Source organism: Bos grunniens, chromosome 11 (assembly GCF_055505025.1).
Source record: "Bos grunniens cultivar Pamir isolate PY7600 chromosome 11, Bosgru_T2T1.0, whole genome shotgun sequence".
In the NCBI taxonomy this organism is placed as follows: domain Eukaryota; kingdom Metazoa; phylum Chordata; class Mammalia; order Artiodactyla; family Bovidae; genus Bos; species Bos grunniens.
In genome coordinates this window covers 7,005,236-7,024,471 of record NC_141175.1, presented here as the reverse complement: position 1 = coordinate 7,024,471, position 19,236 = coordinate 7,005,236, and the positions used below count along the sequence as shown (strand labels likewise).

At 55.3% G+C, this 19,236-nt stretch overlaps 1 protein-coding gene across 5 annotated transcripts in view; it reads left to right on the top strand.

Annotated features, from left to right (window-relative positions):
• HMCN2 (hemicentin 2) overlaps nt 1–18,299 on the top strand; it is a 178,744-nt gene extending 160,445 nt beyond the window's left edge. For 3 of the 5 annotated variants that reach the window (XM_086323475.1, XM_086323474.1, XM_086323478.1), the window contains 13 exons: nt 3,281–3,550; nt 7,483–7,632; nt 9,472–9,609; nt 9,729–9,850; nt 10,205–10,442; nt 10,576–10,638; nt 10,751–10,873; nt 11,526–11,660; nt 13,094–13,222; nt 13,768–14,085; nt 15,213–15,332; nt 16,135–16,261; nt 17,469–18,299. In XM_086323475.1, coding sequence (XP_086179601.1) covers nt 3,281–3,550; nt 7,483–7,632; nt 9,472–9,609; nt 9,729–9,850; nt 10,205–10,442; nt 10,576–10,638; nt 10,751–10,873; nt 11,526–11,660; nt 13,094–13,222; nt 13,768–14,085; nt 15,213–15,332; nt 16,135–16,261; nt 17,469–17,814 — 2,279 coding nt within the window. In that variant the 3' untranslated portion in view covers nt 17,815–18,299. Of the gene's footprint in view, nt 1–3,280; nt 3,551–7,482; nt 7,633–9,471; nt 9,610–9,728; nt 9,851–10,204; nt 10,443–10,575; nt 10,639–10,750; nt 10,874–11,525; nt 11,661–13,093; nt 13,223–13,767; nt 14,086–14,986; nt 15,167–15,212; nt 15,333–16,134; nt 16,262–17,468 lie in introns of those variants that run through there. The other 2 variants (XM_086323476.1, XM_086323477.1) reach the window with 2 other exon arrangements.
• Nucleotides 18,300–19,236: the final 937 nt, after the last annotated feature.

Here is a 19,236-nt window from a genome sequence, read left to right as displayed (position 1 = left end):
GAAGGAAATGGTGACCCACTCCAGTGTTCTTGCCTGGAGAATCCCAGGGATGGGGAAGCCTGGTGGGCTGCCATCTATGGAGTTGCACAGACACGACTGAAGTGACTTAGCAGCAGCAGCAGCAGCAGTGTGTATACGTCAATCCCCATCTCTCAGTTTGCCCCTCCCCCCAACTCTGGAATGAAATAATGCCATTTGCAGCATGAATGGACCTAGAGCTTGTCATAGTGAATGAAGTAAATTAGACAGAGAAGAGACACTGATGTATAGAACAGTCTTACGGACTCTGTGGGAGAGGGAGAGGGTGGGAAGATTTGGGAGAGTGACATTGAAACATGTAGAATATCATGTAAGAAACGAGTTCCCAGTCCAGGTTCGATGCGCGATACTGGATGCTTGGGGCTGGTGCACTGGGACAACCCAGAGGGATGGTGTGGGGAGGGAGGAGGGAGGAGGGTTCAGGATGGGGAACACATGTATGCCTGTGGTGGATTCATTTTGATATTTGGCAAAACTAATACAATTATGTAAAGTTTAAAAATAAAATAAAATTTAAAAAAAAAAAAAAAAAAGAAAGACAATACCATATGGTACTGCTTATATGTGGAATCAGAAAAATATGGTACAAATGAATGTATTTACAAAACAGAAATAAATAGGGATTTTTAATGAAACTCTTGTGTGAAGATTAACACACAAGGAGGAGGGCACATGTTGCAAGAGCACAGCTCAGTGAATGTTCGTCACACGATCCAGAACCAGAGCAGTGTCAGCTCCCAGACCCTCCCCCCATCACGCCACCTTCCGGGCTCTACCCCCCTCCCAAGGGAATCACTGTCCAGAGCTTTGCCTTTTAAAAAAATATAGCTTTATTGACACACAATTTATATGCCATAAAATCCACCCATTCACATTAAAAACGCCCCACCCTTGAAAAAGAAGGAAGCTCTGTCACATGCTATGGCATGGGGGAACCTGGAGGACGTTACGTTAAATGAGCCAGTCACCAAGAGACAGATACTATGTAATTCCAATTGTATGAGATCCCTAGAGTAATCAGATTCATAGAAACGGGTATTAAGACGGTGGGGGCCAAGGGCTGGGTGCAGGAAATGTGGATTTAGTGTTTAATGGATACAGAGTGTCGGTTTGGCAAAATGAAAAAGTTCTGGGGGTGAACGGTGGTGACAGTTGCACGAAATGCAAATACACTCAACACGACTGAACTGTGTCCTTAGCAATGAGCAAGATGGTAAATTTTATGTTATATGGTTTTTACACAATTTTTTCCTATCCTCACTGCGTGGCATGTGGGATCCTAGCTCCCTGACCAGGGATCGAACCCACACCACACTGGAGGCATGGAGTCTTAACCACTGGACCTCCAGGGAAGTCCCCACAGGTTTTCAAGTGAGAAAATTCACACGCGGGAGTGGAATTGCCGTGCTGGCTGCGGGAGACTACACGTGGCTCCCGAAGATGCGGCCACATCCTAGTCTCCAGGACCTGTGATTCTTATTTTTTTAATTTACTTTTTATTTTATTTGGAATATAGTTGATTGATAGTGCTATGTTCATTTCAGATGTATAGCAAAGTGATTCAGTTATACATATACACGTATCTCTTCTTGGTCGGATCCTTTTCCCATGTAATATTATCTTACTTGGAAAAAGAATCTTTGCAGATGCAATTAAGTTAAGGATCTTGAGATAAGGAGGTTGTCTTGAATCATCTTGGTGAGCTCTGAATGCTAGCAAGTGTTCTTGTAAGAGAGAAGCAAAGGGGCATTAGAGAGAGACACACACACATACACACACACACACACACACAGGGAGGAAGCAAGAGGAGGGAATAAGATGTTAAGATGGAGGTAGACGGTGCAGTGATTCAGCTACGGGATTCAAGCCACTGATTGCCAGAAGCCCCCCGAAAGCTGTAAGAGGCAAGGAACAGCTCCTCACATGGAGCCCTGAAACGATTAACCTGGGACTCCTGGCCTCCAGAACTGTGTGAGAACAAATTTTTGCTGTTTTAAACCATTCAGTCTGTGGCCATTTGTTTCAGCAGCCACGGGAAACAAATACGCTGGCAAACGGTTTCCGTGGTGATGACACGCTTCTCCCCCTGCAGGGTGAGAGTTTGGCTGGGCCTCACCAGCACTGGGCATTCTTCATCCTTTTCATTCTAGCCGCTCTAGGGGGTCCGTAGTAGTGAGTAGACAGGAATGATTATTTTCAGAGGAGAAACCTGAGGATCAGGGCGTGACTCGTGAGAACCACTCACCTATGGGTGAGAGAGCCCACGTCTGCCGTGTACCCTGGTGTCAAGCAGAGGCACTTCTAGCAGATGGCAGGGCTTCACTGGGAACAAGCTCAATGTCCTCTAATAGGGACCTGGTTCAGCAAATTGTAACCTGCCCACACAGGAACACCAAGTGGTCACTAAAGACGCATATTGAATGCCAGGAAAGGTCCTTATGATCTGTTATAGAATTAAGGAAGAAGAAAGAGAAAGAAGGGCGATCTGAGCACATTCTCATCAGGAAACACTGTCAAGAAGGAAATACTCCGAAACGAGTATTAGAGTGGGAGGGTGCTTTGCCTCCGTGTTTTCTAGTCTGTCTGAATGAATACCGGCCACTTGAATACAGGCACACCTCGTTTTATTGTGCTCCACTTTATTGCACTTTGCCAATACTGCATTTTTTACAAACTGAAGGCTTGTGGCAGCCCTGCGTCGAGCAAGTCTGCTGGCACCACTTTCCCAACAGCATTGGCTCACTTAGTATCTCTGTGTCACATTATGATGATTCTCGAACTAGTTCAAACTCTCCCACCAAAAAGATTGTGACTCACTGAAGGCTCAGATGATGGTCAGCATTTTTAGTCATCAATTATTTTGAAATTAAGATATATAGATTGTACTTTTTGGCATAATGCTATTGCACACTTAAGACTACAGTATATAGTGTAAACTTTTTTTTCCTTCTTATTTTTTTTTGTCTGCATCACATGGCATGCGGGACCTTAAATTCTCTGACCAAGGATCAAACCCGTGCCCCCTGCAGTGGAGGTGTGGAGTCTTAACCACTGAACTGCCAGGAAATTCCCTAAACATACTTTCTGTATGCACTAGGAAACCAAAAGGTTCATGTGGTTTGTTTTATTATGATCCTTGCTTTGTTGCCATGGTCTAGAACTGAACCTTCAATATCTGCGCGCTGAGCCTGTGTGCAAAAATACTGAAATGTTCCTGAAAGCTGTCCTGGGCCTCCCGCAGGTGCCCCGGTGTTCCAGGTGAAGCCCCAGGACGTGACAGTGAGATCTGGGGATTCTGTGGCCCTGCGGTGCCAGGCCTCCGGAGAGCCGGCACCCACGATGGAGTGGCTGCGAGCGGGCCAGCCCGTGCGGGCCAGCCAGCGGCTCCAGACCCTGCCAGACGGGAGCCTGTGGCTGGAGCGAGTGGAGGCCGGAGATGCGGGCCCATATGAGTGCGTTGCTCACAACCTCCTGGGCTCTGCCACGGCCCGGGCGTTCCTGGTCGTGAGAGGTATGGGGCACCCCTGCCCAGGTCTTCATGGATGGGGGTGGGATCCCTTGCCTGATGGGGATCTGTGTGTTGCTTGGGGGGCTCCTGGATCAATATCCTGTCAGCTCCCTGACTCTTCTTTTTGCCTGGAGTCACAGACTTAGAATGAACCAGCTCAAAGGGCCTTAATGGTCATCTTGTCTACCCTACCCTTTACACTTGGAGAAACTGAGGCTCTGAAATGCTGGGTGTTTGCCCCTCCTCTTGGATCCTAGCCCTTCCAGCTTAACTGGCACTCACTGGTGTGCTTTGATTGGACACAAAGGATTGAGCATGTGCCTGCTCAGTCGCTTCAGTTGTATCTTGTGGTTCTATGGACTGTAACCCACCAGGCTTCTCTGTCCATGGGGATTCTCCAGGCAAGAATACTGGAGTGGGTTGTCATGCCCTCTTCCAGGAGATTCTTCCCGATCCGGGGATCGAACCTGCGTCTGCCTGCATCTCCTGCATTGCCAGGCGGGTTCTTTACCCATTGAGCCACCTGGAAAGCCCCTTTGGGCACACACGATCCTATAATGTGGCAGAGTAAAGCAAGGGTGTCCATTGTGCCCACCTTGGGGGTTGTGGTGAAGTCTGTGAATTAGAGTTGCTCCAAGCTCTGCCTGGCCGTGGTAGGTGGTCAGTAATGGATGCTACCTCCTGCTATAACTAAACCCTGACATCTCAGGTCTCCTCAGTCAGCTTATGTTTCCTTTAGGTCAGATCAAACTTTAAAATTTGGTAAAGGACTATGCTGAGAAACTGCACTAAAATGACTGAGATTGCATAAAAGAAAGTCACAAAATATATTCTTTCTGTGCATCTGTAGGAAATACTCCATATTTGTGGCTCTGTAGCTCTGTCCCTGTCCATGGCAGACATCACTAATCTATCACCACCCACAACATCAGATTCCTTCTCCACAGAGCACTTCTCCATGCAGCACCTCCGCACTGACTTGATTGGGAATCGACACTTGACCACTTGAAAACCCACTCAAAACCCACTGTCAACCAACAGTGGGACTCTTTCTGGCCTTTTTGGTCTCCTCATCTCCTGCAGGGGATGGAACACAGACACATGCAGTTCTGAAAACCCAGTGGTTCTCTGACACCCAGCCACAGATGCTGTCTCTAGAGCAACTGCAGGTCTGAGCAGACCTTCCCTTTATTTCAGTTCTTACCCTGTCCTGTTGAAAAGCTCCCACCCCAACCACAGAGCTCTTCACATGGCCTCTGGGTTAGTTTCCTGAATGTGCTATAACAAAATAGCACAAACTGGGCGGCCTGAAGCAACAGAAATGTATGATCTCACAGGAGGGTGGAAATCTAAGATCAAGGTGTCAGCATGGTTGGTTGCCTCTAAAATCTGTAACAGAGAATCTATCCAGCCCTCTCCTCTAGCTTCTGGTAGTTTGCTGGCAGTCTTTATTTTGATTTTGATTTTTTGGCCACATCACATGGCCTGCAGTATCTTATTCCTTGACCAGGGATCAAACCCAAGGCCCCCACAAAGGCAGTGCAGAGTTTTATCCATTGGATCGGCAGAGAAGTCCCTGGTGACAGTCTTTAGACCCCCTTGGTTGTAGAAGCATCACTTTGGTCTCTGCCTCTATGATCACATGGCATTCCTCCTGTGCTCATGTCTGTCTTAAAATTCTCCTTTATATAAGGATCCCAGTCCTATCAGATTCAGAGAAGGCAATGGAACCCCACTCCGGTACTCTTGCCTGGAAAAATCCCACGGACTGAGGAGCCTGGTAGGCTGCAGTCCCTGGGGTCGCAAAGAGTCGGACATGACTGATCAACTTCACTTTCACTTTTCACTTTCATGCATTGGAGAAGGAAATAGCAACCCACTCCAGTGTTCTTGACTGGAGAATCCCAGGGACGGATGAGCCGGGTGGGCTGCTGTCTATGGGGTCGCACAGGGTCGGACACGACTGAAGCGACTTAGCAGCAGCAGCATATCAGATTAGGGCCTACTTTCCTGACCTCATGTTAACTTGGTTACCTCTGTACAGACCCTATCTTCAAATAAGGTCACACGCTCAGGTACTGAGGATTAAGACTTCAACACATCTTTTTAAGAGGACACAGTTCAATCCATAACAGCTTCCTTACTTTTTTAATGGAAACAACTAATTTTTATTATTATATTAACTCATATATGTTAACTGTAGAAAGGCCAGAAAATTTTTTTTAAATCCATGAAGATAAAAATAGTGATCAGTTATCTCTGATAATTCAGTTATCAGAAATAGCTCAGGTAATTATTAGGGGTGTATATTTGTACCCTTTTCTCTGAATGTAAAGATATATATTTTTTTTCTTTTTACAAATGTGTTCAAATGTACAAGTTGTGTTTACAAACTGCCATCTTTCTTACTCTATTACAGACAATATTCCGTGACAGTAAGCCTAGTCCACACCTGTGATGGTTTCATATCATTTCATAGGAACATTTTCATTTGTAATAGAAAACAATTTTTTTGGCTGCACCACACGGCAGTGAGATCTTCCTTGATCAGGGATTGAACCCATGCTGCCTGAGTTGGGAGTGCTGAGTCTTAACCCCAGGACCACCAGGGAAGTCCCACAGGAACATTTTTTAAAACATAATTGCTGTTGGCTTCATTAAACAAGCAACAGGTTTTTCCTTTCCAGTTTCCCCTCTGAAAACCATCCTGTAGTACACATCTCTGTGTGCTGGCCTGAATATTTCTACAGGATACACTCCTTCAGGAGACATTGCTGGGTAAAAGATGTCCAAAGGCTTTGAGGCCCACTACCCCTCTCCAGGATGGGGGAAGCATCCTGGCTTTGTGGGGGACAAGAAGCTGCTGAGTCACCCCGCATCTGAGGAAGTTGACAGTGGCTGGTCATCCCTGGCCTCCAGTTTCTGTCCCCTTCTACAGCTGCCAGGGCCATAGTGCTGCCGTTTTACCTGCTGCTCCCAGTTCCTTCCTTGCCCCCTTATTACAAGGCCAGGGTTAGGTTCATGGCCTTTCCCTATTCCCCCGATAAACCCCAGAGCTGCAGATATTGACAGGAGACATCCCAGATGGGCATCAAATCTCATCAAACCCCAGCAGGCAATGGCACTGCTTCCTGGAATCCAAAATCAACCAGCCCCCTGATTTACCCACTTAGGATCTTGGCAGTTGAGTGTTTTATGTTATTTTTTCGACAGATCATTGGCAATTTCTTGTTAATTTCCCCTGAGGGCTGGTGAGTGGAGAGTCAGACTAGCTTCTGTTCTCTTGCCCCCTGGAATGCCATCTGTCCAGACGAGACAGCTGGCCCATTAGGCAGAGGAAGCACCCCCCTGTGCCCGTACCGTCCATTTGATTAGTGTTCAAGAGCGTCTGCCAGCAGACTGCCTGGCGGCTGCTAGAAACCCAGCCCACCCCAGCAGGGCCAGCGGCAGGGTGGCTGGAGCCAGGACTACACTGATGGAATGGGAGGTGTTCAGGTGGTGGCATCTAGTTCCTGGCTCGGTGCCCTGCCTCTCTACCCTGGCTCCTCCGGTGTGCCAGCCACCACCCCCCATCACCTGGCATTTTAGAACCCAACAGGTATTTGGCACATCTGTGGTCCCACCTCTTCATTTTATAGAGGAACCAACTCCAGTGTGGCATGGGAGCCTGACTTGCCCAGCTTTTCAAGAAGGTGTTGGAATGAGAAGCTGGAACCATCTCTGCAAGGGCTTCCTCTTAAATGCCCCCCGTCTCTCTCGAAGCCAGGATCCCCTAGGTGTCGAATTCATCACCCACGAGCTGTGTGTCCTTGAGCAAGTCCCTGCCTCTCTCTGAGCCTCAGTTTACTCCTTCAGGAAAATGGACAACAGCACCTGCGTAGCCTTGAGGGCACAGAGGCGGATAGTGTCCCTCTCGTTCTCTTCCTTCCTCACAGGAGAGCCCCGGGGGAGCCGGGGCAGCATGATCGGGGTGATCAACGGCCAGAAATTTGGTGCAGCCGTCCTCAACACCAGCGTGCAACAGGAGGCACGTTCCGGGGTCCCCACAATCCGCAGCAGCATCAGCCACATCCCCACAAGTGTGGGTAAGTGGGGGCCAGAAGACCCTCTGACTCCAGCTGAATCCAAACCAAAGTAGGTGGAGGTGGGGGCCACTTCCTTCCCACCCCACAGCCCCCAACCAAACAAAATAAACTGCATTTAAAATCAGCCCAAGGGGGACTTGCCTGGTGGCCCAGTGGCTAACACTCTACGCCCCCAATGCAGGGGGCCGGGGTTTGATCCCTGGTCAGGGAACTAGATCCTGGATGCTGCAACTAAGACCTGGGGCAGCCAGATATATTTTTTAAAAACATCAGCCTGACAGAGTGTGAAATGACCAGGTTTATATGAATGCAGGGTCAGATCGTGCCTTTTTGCCCCCATTGATTGCCGTGGGAGGTTTTCTCCACTGTTAAGGCAAGAGCTGCCAGGGAAGCCGAGGGATCATCAGTAAGAAGTGAGGGATTCAGGATGGAGGGGACAGACATGGGGAACGTAGAGAATAAAATTATCTAGAAGGCCTGGAGAATCAAGAAATGTCCACTCACAAACAGATTCATAAAGTGGTGTGTTCTAAGCAGATGGGCTTCCCAGGTGGTACTAGTGCGAAGACCCCACCTTCCAGTGCAGGAGATGTAAGAGACGCAGGTTCTATCCCTGGGTCGGGAAGATCCCCTGGAGGAGGGCATGGCAACCCACTCCAGCATTCTTGCCTGGGAAATCCCACAGACAGGGGAGGCTGGCGGGTTACAGTCCATAGGGTCACAAAGAGTGGGACATGACTAAAGCAACTTAGCACACATGCACGCAGGTGGAATTAGGGTCACAAAGAGTGGGACATGACTAAAGCAACTTAGCACACATGCACGCAGATGGAATGTTCTGGAGAGACATTATAAATGCTGCTGTAACAGACCCTACCATCTCACCCAGCCCAGGGGCTCCTACATCCCCTCATGGGGGTCCAGAGCGGGGAGAGGGTCGTGCTGAAAGGGGTTTTGCTACAAGCAGCCCCTCCAGCACTACCCTTGACCACAGACTGTGTCAGCCCTGGCTGGGGGGAATAGGGCGGAGCTGCAGGGGGTCACTCCAGGCTGCTTGCTGTCAGTAGAGAGCGAGTGAGACACAGCCCAGATGCAGCTGCTTTTCTTCCAGCTGCAGGAGCAGGAGCTATGGAGAAGCCTCTGGCTCCAGGCCAGGCGCTCAGGCTCTGTTTAGTGGAAGCAGAGACAAAGAGGCCAAGAAGGTTCTGCTCCCAGGCAGGGGGGTCCAGCTAGCTCCCGTGAACATCAGCCCTCTTGCGCCTCTTCTGAGCCAGCAGTTTGGCCGAGAAGCTGGACCATCCCTGGCCCTAAGCCAGCAGGGTTCCCCCTTCCCCCAGTCCCAGATCCCACCTGCCCCAAGAGGAGGCTGAGCTTCATAAGAGATCTGTGAATCCTTGTCCAGGAATTTTTTTTTTTTTTGGCTCCTTTTTCCAAGTCAGTGGTTTAGAAAAATCCTGTGTCTCCCAGGCTCTTATGGAAGGTGTCTACAAGTTAGGAGACCTGGTTAATTTTCAACTTGGTCCAGCATGTATACAGTGATGGTCTATACTGTTCTGGGCTCTGTGGTGACCCAGTAGCCCTGAGTATTTATTGAATTCAATTGAATACTAAATAGACTTCTCTGCATAAATATATTTTGCTAATTTTCACAATTAGTCCATGTAGTAGATATTGTCTTCACCACTTCTCAGGTGCTGGCCCAGGTAATCACAAAGCTGGGCCTGGGCGGTGGGGGGAAGGGACCGATCTCTCCTACTGGGGCAATAGGGAGCCACAGAGAGACCTTGAGCGGGAGAGCAGCTGCCCTTAGGATCCAGCCTGTGTGTCCACCCTATCCAGGGCCTCTGATGCGGGTGCTCGTGGTCACCATCGCCCCCATCTACTGGGCCCTGGCTGGAGAGAGTGGAGACGCCCTTAACGGCCACTCCCTGACGGGTGGCAGCTTCCAGCAGGAGTCACATGTGGAATTTGCCACAGGTAAGCGGGGGGCTGGGCGGGGGTGGTCTTCCCGGAGGTGGGCCAGGTGGGGCTGAGGTCTGAGCCCTGGGCCTCTCCCCCATGGTGACTCCAGCCTTGGGGGGTTGGGTGGGTTGCAGGGGAGCTGCTCACTATGACCCAGGTGGCCCGGGGCCTGGATCCCAACGGCCTCCTGCTCCTCGATGTGGTGGTCAATGGCATCGTCCCCGAGAGCCTAGCGGATGCAGATCTGCAAGTGCAGGTTGTATCGGGGAGCGGGGCGAGCCCTGGGGTGTGCAGGTGGGGTGGGCGAGAGAGAGTGGGAGGTCCTGTCCCTATGCCCCTCACCCCTACCACTGTCACCCACAAGCAGCCAAGCCACTTTCCTTCCTGGACCCCCAGCAGGGGCTGAGCCTGGCCTGGCTGGACTTAGGGGAGGACCAGCCCCCCAGTGGGAAGATGCTCTGGGTCCAGCTTCCCCAAGAGCCCGAGGGAGCCCAGCTGGTTGGAAGCAGAGCTGAAAGGCCCACGCCCCCCAGTTGGGGACTGAGGGTCCCTCACCCCTTGGAAGTTGGTACCCTGATGTCCTTGTCCCCCCACCCCCCACCCCGCCCAGGACTTCGAGGAGCGGTATGTGCAGACGGGGCCCGGCCGGCTCTTCGTGGGCTCCACGCAGAGCTTCCTGCAGGATAGCCTCCGCTCATTCCTGCGCTGCAACCACAGCATCCGGTACAGCGCGGCCCAGGGCCCCCAGCCCCAGCTGGTGCAACACCTGCGGGCCTCCGCTATCAGCTCGGCCTTCGACCCCGAGGCCGAAGCCCTGCACTTCCAGCTCTCCACGGCTCTGCAAGCTGGTGAGGCCCTGTCAGTCTCCCCAGCTCCCACGGCCCCAGCCAGGGCCCCCAGATGAGCCTGGGCCATCTCTCGCCAGGCCCCTTGGGCCCTGGGGCCCACGTGAACTCAGGGCCTGTCCCCTTTGCCTTGCAGAAGAGAATGAGGTTGGCTGCCCGGAGGGCTTTGAGCTGGACGCCCAGGGAGAGTTCTGTGTGGGTGAGCACCCTCCCCTCCCCGGCACGGACGAGGGAGGCCTCCTGGCCTAGGAGGGGCAAGCTGGCGGGAGGGCCTGGGAGCACGGACCGTCAGACCCCTCCCCTCCCCGCAGACAGGGACGAGTGCTCCGACAGCCCCCGGCCCTGCTCCCACTCCTGCCACAATGCACCTGGCCGCTTCTCCTGCTCCTGCCCGGTTGGCTTCGCCCTGGCCAGGGACGAAAGGACCTGCAGAGGTGAGCGGCCCCCGAGGGGAAGAGGCTTGCTGGGGACCTGGCCCAGATGTGCGCAGGGAGATTCCGGGCTTGGACCCTGGGCCAGGGGGCACACCCCTCAGGGAACGTGAGCTGAGGGGTTCCAATGCCCTCTTATCACAGAGAACTTGCTGTTTTGAGGGCCTCAGAGCAGGGAGGCTCAAGTACTTGGGGGTGAAGGGGTTCCTCAAAGATACACATGCCCTGAGAAGCCTTCCTGGCCCTCAGCAGGCATTTCTGGTCAACTGGAAGTGAGCTGGCACCCACCTGTTCCCTCTTGTTCTACTTGCCCCCCTCTTATCGAAGTTGCTGGATGACAAAGCTGACCGTGAGCCGCGGTCTAGACACTGATGCCCCGCCTGTGTCTTCTATCCCACCAGTGGGGCCTGGCACTGCCGGGTGTCTGCTTTGGGGCACCCAAAGGGCACTGTCTGCAGCCTCACTTCAGACGCCCCAGGCCAAGGCCCAGGGCCCCTTGGGGTGGGCTCTGTGCTCCCAGGGGTGTTGAGATGATGGCCAGTGCTAGCAGGAGGGGCGGGGACCCTCGTGCCAGGGGCGTCTGGGCCTGGGGGCACAAAGCCTGTGTGGGTGGGCTGGGCCTGGGGACAAGCGTTCATGCGCCCCCCACCCCCAGATGTGGACGAGTGTGCGTGGGAGGCCGACCTCTGCCAAGAGGATCAGCGCTGCGTGAACCTGCTGGGGTCCTACCACTGCCTGCCCGACTGCAGGCCTGGCTTCCGGGTGGCCGCCGATGGAGCCAGTTGTGAAGGTGATAAGGCCAGGGGGCTGAACTGTCCTGCTCCTGGGAGCCCAGTCGTTGCCAGGGCGCAGCAGAGGGCCTGTCGTGTGTCACTGGGACGCTGGGCCTTCAGGGAAGCTGGAGCCCAGGGAGGCTGGGGAGGAAGCCTGAGCTGGGCACAGGAGGTCCGTGTACCCTTGGCAAGTTCCCTTCTCCTTTCTGGGCCCCAGGTTTGTCTGCCTGACAAAGAGGGGACAGGTCAGGGATGGCAAACACAGGCTACCTCTGCTACCATCTCCCCTCATGGGTCGTGGTCCAGCCTCTGCATCCTTAACACAGCTTCTCCAGCTTCAGTGACTACTGCAGCTGCCCTTCAAGATGAAACCTAGGTGCCAGCCCTGGATATGTGACTTCTAGGGTCCTTCCTGCCCTAGCATTCTAGGCTTTCATAATGCTGGGTCCTTGGGCTTCCCTGGTGGCTCAGATGGTAAACGCATCTGCCTGCAATGCTGGAGACCCAGGTTCGATCCCTGGGTCAGGAAGATCCCCTGGAGAAGGAAATGGCAACCCACTCCAGTACCCTTGCCTGGAAAATGGGGCCTACAGTCCATGGGGCCGCGGAGTCAGACACGACTGAACGACTTCACTTTCTCTCTTTCTGGTTTCTCCGAGAGAGGCCATCGGTGAGTGGGGAGAGTATGATCAGTTTGGACTCAGAAGAGGCGGTCACTCCATTTCGGTGACTGTTCGTAGGACTCCTCTGCTTCCTGTCTTCTTCCTGCACTCCCTTCCTTCTTTCTCACCATATTTTGAGCTCTGCCCATACACCAGGGTCCTAAACCCTTCACGTGCATGAGCCAGTTTTCTCCCCGTGACTCCATGAAAGAGTCCTGTCGTGACCCCTTTTTACAGATGAGGAAACTGAGGCTCAGGGAAGGGATGTTCCTGACTCAAGGATCAAGAAACATGGCAGAGTTCAGTCCAAACTTGGGGCTCTGTGTCCAAAAGCGTTAAGCCACTCAGTCGTGTCTGACTCTTTATGACCCCCATGGACTGTAGCCGGCCTGCCAGGCAATGGGATTTCCCAGGTGAAAATACTGGAGTGGGTTGCCATCGCTTTCTCCAGGGGATCTTCCCTACCCAGGGATGGAACCTGGCTCTCCTGCATTGCAGGCAGATTCTTCACTGTCGGAGCCACCAGGGAAGCCCCGTGCCTCCAAAGCCCACCTTTTAAGCCCCTTCCTTCCTTTGAACCCAGACCCTTCTTACCCTCCAAACCTGGTATAATTAAACGTAGTGGTTGCAAAGGCTGGCATTCCACCAGCTGGCACTGAAGTTGAAGAAGGAGACAGGGATGAGGCCCAGATGTTAAGAGGCGTGATGTGTCCTAGGAGAGGGGCTCTGGGCTCAGCAACCGTCCCCCTGCCCCACAACCCGGCCCACCCTTGCTCCTTCCTTTCCAGATGTGGACGAGTGTCTGGAGCAGACAGATGAGTGTCACTACAACCAGACTTGTGAGAACATCCCAGGCGGGCACCGCTGCGGCTGCCCCAGGGGCTACCAGGTCCAGGACCCCGGCCTGCCCTGCCTAGGTACGGGGAGAGCCACCCCCTCGCTGGGACCCTGGTCGGCACCCCCAGCTCACAGGCAGGGAGCCGTCATAACAAGGATGACACTTGAGTTCAGTGAATAGAAATAGGAGCCAAAACCAAGTGTGCAACCAGCACACGCCTGATCTGTGCTTCGCCTGCTGTTTCCTACCCCCTGCCCAGCAAGGTCACCTTCCCTGGGGGCCTAGGAGGGGGAGGAGGGTGGTGAGAGGCGGGTGGGTCTCAGAGAAGCTTTGCCAAGAATGAGCCTGGGGGCCGAAGGGAGGAGTGTTGAGGGACCCATTAAGGGACCGTGGGGTCTGGGGCTCGGGGCTGGGGGACATGGGAACCTCTTGGAGCACTAGATCCTGGAAGGGGAGAGGAGGTTGGGGGTGCGGAGAGGGAGGGCTTGGTGGCAGGCTGGTGCGCAGGGGTCGAGGCAGCTGGATTCTGGGAAAGGCTGGAGGGCAAGAGAGATGGCCAGAGCCAGGCGGAGCAGCACAACTCTGAGCCGCCTGGGCGCCTGGCCTGGCCCTGCTCCCCTCCAGATATCAACGAGTGCCTGCAGCTGCCCGGGCCCTGCGCCTACCAGTGCCACAACCTCCAGGGCGGCTACCGCTGCCTGTGCCCGCCGGGCCAGACTCTCCTCCGCGATGGCAAGACTTGCACCCCACTGGAGCGCAGTGGACCAAACGTGACCACCGTCAGCCACCGGGACCCCCTGGTGGCCTGGCTGCAGGCCCGTGGCCCCAAGCCCAGAGGGTCCTACCACGCCTGGGTCTCCCTCCGACTGGGCCCCAGAGCCCTGAGCATGGGCCGGGCCTGGTGCCCGCCCGGCTTCATCCGGCAGAACGGCGTCTGCACAGGTAAGACTGAACCCCGCGGGACACACCCCGCTGTGCTGACTCAGGCCCCCGGGCTGGGCGTGTGGGCACCACGCCCGTGTTCAGAAACCCAGGGTGCAGGCAAGTAGGATGGCAATGCAGGCAGACGGCTGCCTCCTCACTACATGGTTTCTCGGAACCCCGGCTGTGCCAGTGGGCAGGGGGCTTCCAAAGTGGGTGGAGCGTTTTCCAAACCGTTGACTGCAGGACTTCTTTACCGCTTGTGGCTCAGCCGGTAAAGAATCTGCCTGCAATATAGGAGACCTGGGTTCGACCCCTGGGTTGGGAAGATCCCCTGGAGAAGGGAAAGGCTACCCACTCCAGTATTCCAGCCTGGAGAATTTCTATACAGTCCATGGGGTCGCAAAGAGTCAGACACGACTGAGTGACTTTCACGTTCGCATTACCCAGAGGGAAGGCAAGTGTTCCCAGGAACCCACTTGGAGGGACTCTCCTCCAGTGCGCAGAGGTGAAGCGGTCAGGGAGGGAAGGAGAATGGTCCAGGTTGACCTGAGAAGGTCAACAGGGACTGGGGAGTGCTACAGAGTCATGCGGGTCGAGGGCCCTTGTGTGGAGGCAGGTTGGCGCTGGGCTGCAGACAGGGGAAGGCATGGAAGGCAGGTGTATTTCAGCATCACTGCCTGGACAGAACCGTCTGTCCTGGGAGCACTATCTGCCCCCGACACCCACCCCATGGCTTGGTGCACATGGAGCCCAGGGACTCTCCCAACCTCCCCATCCAGGGTTGGGTGGGGCATGAAAGTGAAGTCGCTTAGTCATGTCCGACTCTTTGCAATCCCATGGACTGTAGTCTACCAGGCTCCTCCATCCATGGGACTTTCCAGGCAAGAATACTGGAGTAGGTTGCCATTTCCTTCTCCAGGAGATCTTCTGGACCCAGGGACTGAACCTGGGTCTCCCGCACTGTAGGCGGACGCTTTACTGTCTGGGCCACCAGGAAAGGGGCATGGCAGGGAGAAATCCCTGGTGCCTAAGCAGGGGATCTCCCTGACTTGTCCCGAGCCTGGCGATGGGCAGGCGTGCGGCCACCTGGTCATTTGTGACTCAGTGTTTCTCTGCTCGCAACCCCTACCCCGCCCCGGGGCCAGACCTGGACGAGTGCCGCGTGAGAAACCTGTGCCAACACGCCTGCCGAAACACAGAGGGCAGCTACCAGTGCCTCTGCCCTGCAGGCTACCGCCTCCTCCCCAGCGGGAAGAACTGCCAGGGTGAGCAGGAAGGGGCGTCTCTCACCCAGTCTGCTCTCTCCAGTCCCCTCTCAACCATCTCCTGTGACGGAGGGGCAGGGAGGGGGTACGTGCTGCCCTCCCCCACCCAGGTGGCCAGAGCCAGAGCAGCACCCACAATCCCAGCGGGAGCTAAGAAATTGTTGTGGACAGGCTCTGAACATAGCTGGGTGTGTGTCCCTGGACAACTCGCTTCACCTCTCTGTGTTTCGGCCTCCTGGCGAGGTGGGGCTCACACGGCCCCTCCAATAAATGTCTGGATGAGGAGGGTGGCCGCAGAGCCCGTGCTCAGCAAGGCGGCGGCTGCTGGGAGTAGAAGGGAAGCCCTCTAAGCCCTAGGCCAGCACATTTCCCCTAAGGTGCTCTGCAGTGGGTCAAGCTGCTGCTTCTAGTTTTCATGCCTCACTCTATTGTGGGGGTCACCGAATGGCCTCTGAGAGGGTGGGGCTCCCACGGGGATGGGGGGCAGAGAAGGATCACCGGCCGTGGCCTCTCGGGGTCCTAAGGCAATTGTCTCCCTCAGCCTCTTTACGCCAGCTCCAGGCTCAGCGGTCCCCAGAGTGCCCACCTGGGGAGAAGGGGAGGTGCCAGGGGCCTGCCAGCTGGGCTGTCACAGTGTCAGCTGGGGACCAGGCAAGGGGCTACCCACCTTGCTGTCCTCTGAGGGCATCGCTCTCCCACCTAACCCACCCCTCCCCTCCACGCCTCCCTGGCTCCTGCCTTGGGCTCTTTCTCCTTTGCCCCATGTCTTCACCCTGCTCTCCTCACCCACCTGCCTGCCCAGACATCAACGAGTGTGAGGAGGACGGCATCGAGTGCGGGCCCAGCCAGATGTGCTTCAACACCCGTGGCAGCTACCAGTGTGTGGACACGCCGTGTCCCGCCACCTACCGGCAGGGCTCCAGCCCTGGGTAAGGGCTGAGCTGGTTGGGGGTTGGGGGGTGTGGGCAGATGGTCTGCTAAGAGCTGGGCAGCAGGACACTCTGGCTCCTGGAGAGCCCGACTCCTCCTTCTCCAGGAAGGCCCTGTCTCGGGCCAGAGGTCCTCGAAGGGCCAGAGGGTCAACCCTGCCAGAACTCCTGGGCGGGGCTCCTGAGCTCAAGGGCAACATGCCATCAAGGAAAACACTTTCCCTGCAGCTATTTGGGATGTGAACTCACTTGAACGGTTATCGTTTCCTGCACAGCGCTGCGTCCGCTAAGCACGGAGCGCAGGGAGAGGCCAGAGCCGGGAGAGAACTGGGAGGCAGGGGTGCTGGGGGATGGACACACAGGGACACATGGGAACACGTGAGTCCATTCAGGAAAGCGGACACAGGAACACACGCGCAGGCGCATAAACTCCACCCAGAACCACAGGCAAAACCTGAGGACTCACACACAGCCACACAAACACAAAACACATTTCCTCCAGGTCTCTCACTGTGGCTACAGATACTCATAAAGATGCACAAACGAAGGGACCTTGGCTGGCAAGAGATGCAGCTGTCAGGGCAAGCATTTTGGGTGGCGACCTGGCGGGGGCTCTATTAATCACGAAGCCTAGGCTGAGGCTTGGAGCCAGTGGTGGGGGGAGGGGGGCACCCTTGGCAAGGTTGAACCCCCTTGGTGGTGGTGATGGTTTAGTTGCTAAGTCGTGTCCAACTCCTTGCGAGCCCATGGACCGTAGCCCACCAGGCTCCTCTGTCCATGGGTTTCTCTAGACAAGAATACTGGAGTGGGTTGCCATTTTCTTCTCCAGGGGATATTCCCCAGCCAGGGATCAAACCCTGGTCTCCCGCATTGCGGGCAGTTTCTTTACCAACTGAGCTACAAGAGAAGCCCCGCTTACCCTGCTGCAAATCCAAAGCCAGTTCTGGGGTTCCGGAGTGCCTAGAGGGCTTATCACTGATGGGGGACCTGTTCGGGTGGGAAAGGGCAGGTCTCTGGCTTCCTGAGGCCTCAGTTTGCTGCTCTCTAAAATGGGCTGACAGTGACGCTTGTAGAGGCATGGGGCGCGCGAGGTGGTGGTCGGGCAGCTCACAGCTGAACTGCGGGAGTTGGGGGTGGAGTCTGCTTTATGCGGGCGGCCGGGCACGCGGATGGCAAACCGGAGTCGGTCGGTCTGTCTGTCCCGCAGGACGTGCTTCCGGCGCTGCTCACAGGACTGCAGTTCGGGCGGCCCCTCCACGCTGCAGTACAAGCTGCTGCCGCTGCCCCTGGGCGTGCGCGCCCTCCACGACGTGGCCCGCCTGGCCGCCTTCTCCGAGGCCGGCATCCCCGCCAACCGCACGGAGCTCAGCGTGCTCGAGCCCGACCCGCGCAGCCCCTTCGCGCTGCGCCCGCTGCGCGCCGGACATGGCGCCATCTACACCCGCCGCGCGCTCACCCGCGCCGGCCTCTACCGGCTCACCGTGCGCGCCGCAGCGCCGCGCCACCAGAGCGTCTTCGTCCTGCTCATCGCCGTGTCCCCCTACCCCTACTGAGGGCCGCGGGCAGGGGCAGCGACCTCCGGGGATGGGGGCCAGAGAGGACTGGACCCCGCCCCCGCCCCCCCGCCACCCAGGTGGTGCTCTTGCCCATGCCACCCAGCCGTGGCAAGCGACGTCATCTTCTCCTGTCCCCGTGCGTCAGCGAGACCTTCAGCAAACACGCCTCGGCGCGGCAGCCTTGACCCCAGGACAGCGAGAATCCGAGCTCGCCTAGCTTCCTCCGCCGTGGGGGTGGAGCCCAGCAGGGAGGTGACAGACGCTGTCCTTAGGTGGCGAAGACAGCAGGCAGGCTTGGGTAAATGAAGCCTGGCGGGCTTCTGCGGGCTTTCCGCAAGCCCCAGGGGACCCCGGGCGGGGACACAGCGCCCTGAGACGCTTGAGGGGAGAGGGGGCCGCAGCCGCTGTCACCCCCCATACCTGGCATTGTCATCCTGAACCGGGTGTGTGTATGGAAACCATAAAAACGTCTGTGTTTACCACTTTGGTTTCTTCCTCCAGTTATGTTGCTTTGGTAAGGAGGGGCTTTGGGAGGGAGACCACCACCCTTTAGGTCCTGGTGGTTCAGTCCCCTGGTGAGATGGGGCTAACACGGCCCTCCCCGTCAATGGAGCCCAGGCTCCTTACGGATAGGGTGGCCCTGGCACCTTTCTGGGCGCAGTGTCCTCAGCCAAAAATACGAAAATATGAGAGTGCCCACAACCCAGGGCTGTGGGGATAATTAAATGAAGAAGGAGGTATATCACACAGACAGCAGCTATCCCTGGTAGCAAAGAGTAATTCTTAATTAAAAATAATTGCTAACTGTATTTGAGGAATGGAATATTTCTGCCATATCATTAAACAAGGATGTCGCAGTCAGCGATGGCAGCCCTCCAGTGTGAGCTGGCGAGCCCCTAGGAAGCACAGGATGTGAAAAACACAGGAAACTGACCCCGGGTGGCTGAGGTGCCTATGAAAGGACTGAGTTCAGTGAGCCTTGCATCCTCCCATACGTAGAAAACACTCCATTCCTTAACTTGGGACATCTGGTTTCCTTTAACAGTAATAAGGCAATGGCACCCCCCTGGTGGGCTGTAGTCCATGGGGTTGCTAAGAGTCGGGCACGACTGAGCGACTTCACTTTCACTTTTCACTTTCATGCATTGGAGAAGGAAATGGCAACCCACTCCAGTATTCTTGCCTGGAGAATCCCAGGGACAGAGGAGCCTAGTGGGCTGCGGTCTATGGGGTCACACAGAGTCGGACACAACTGAAACGACTTAGCAGCAGCAGCATACCTGCCCTTTGTTGCAAAACTTCTGTATAACCTGGCTCCTACCCTCGCCTCCTCCAAGCAGTTTTCTCAGGCTAACTTGAGATGCTGCCTCCCAGGCTTGAAGTCCCAAGGGTTGCCACTGAATAAAACATAATTCTCAA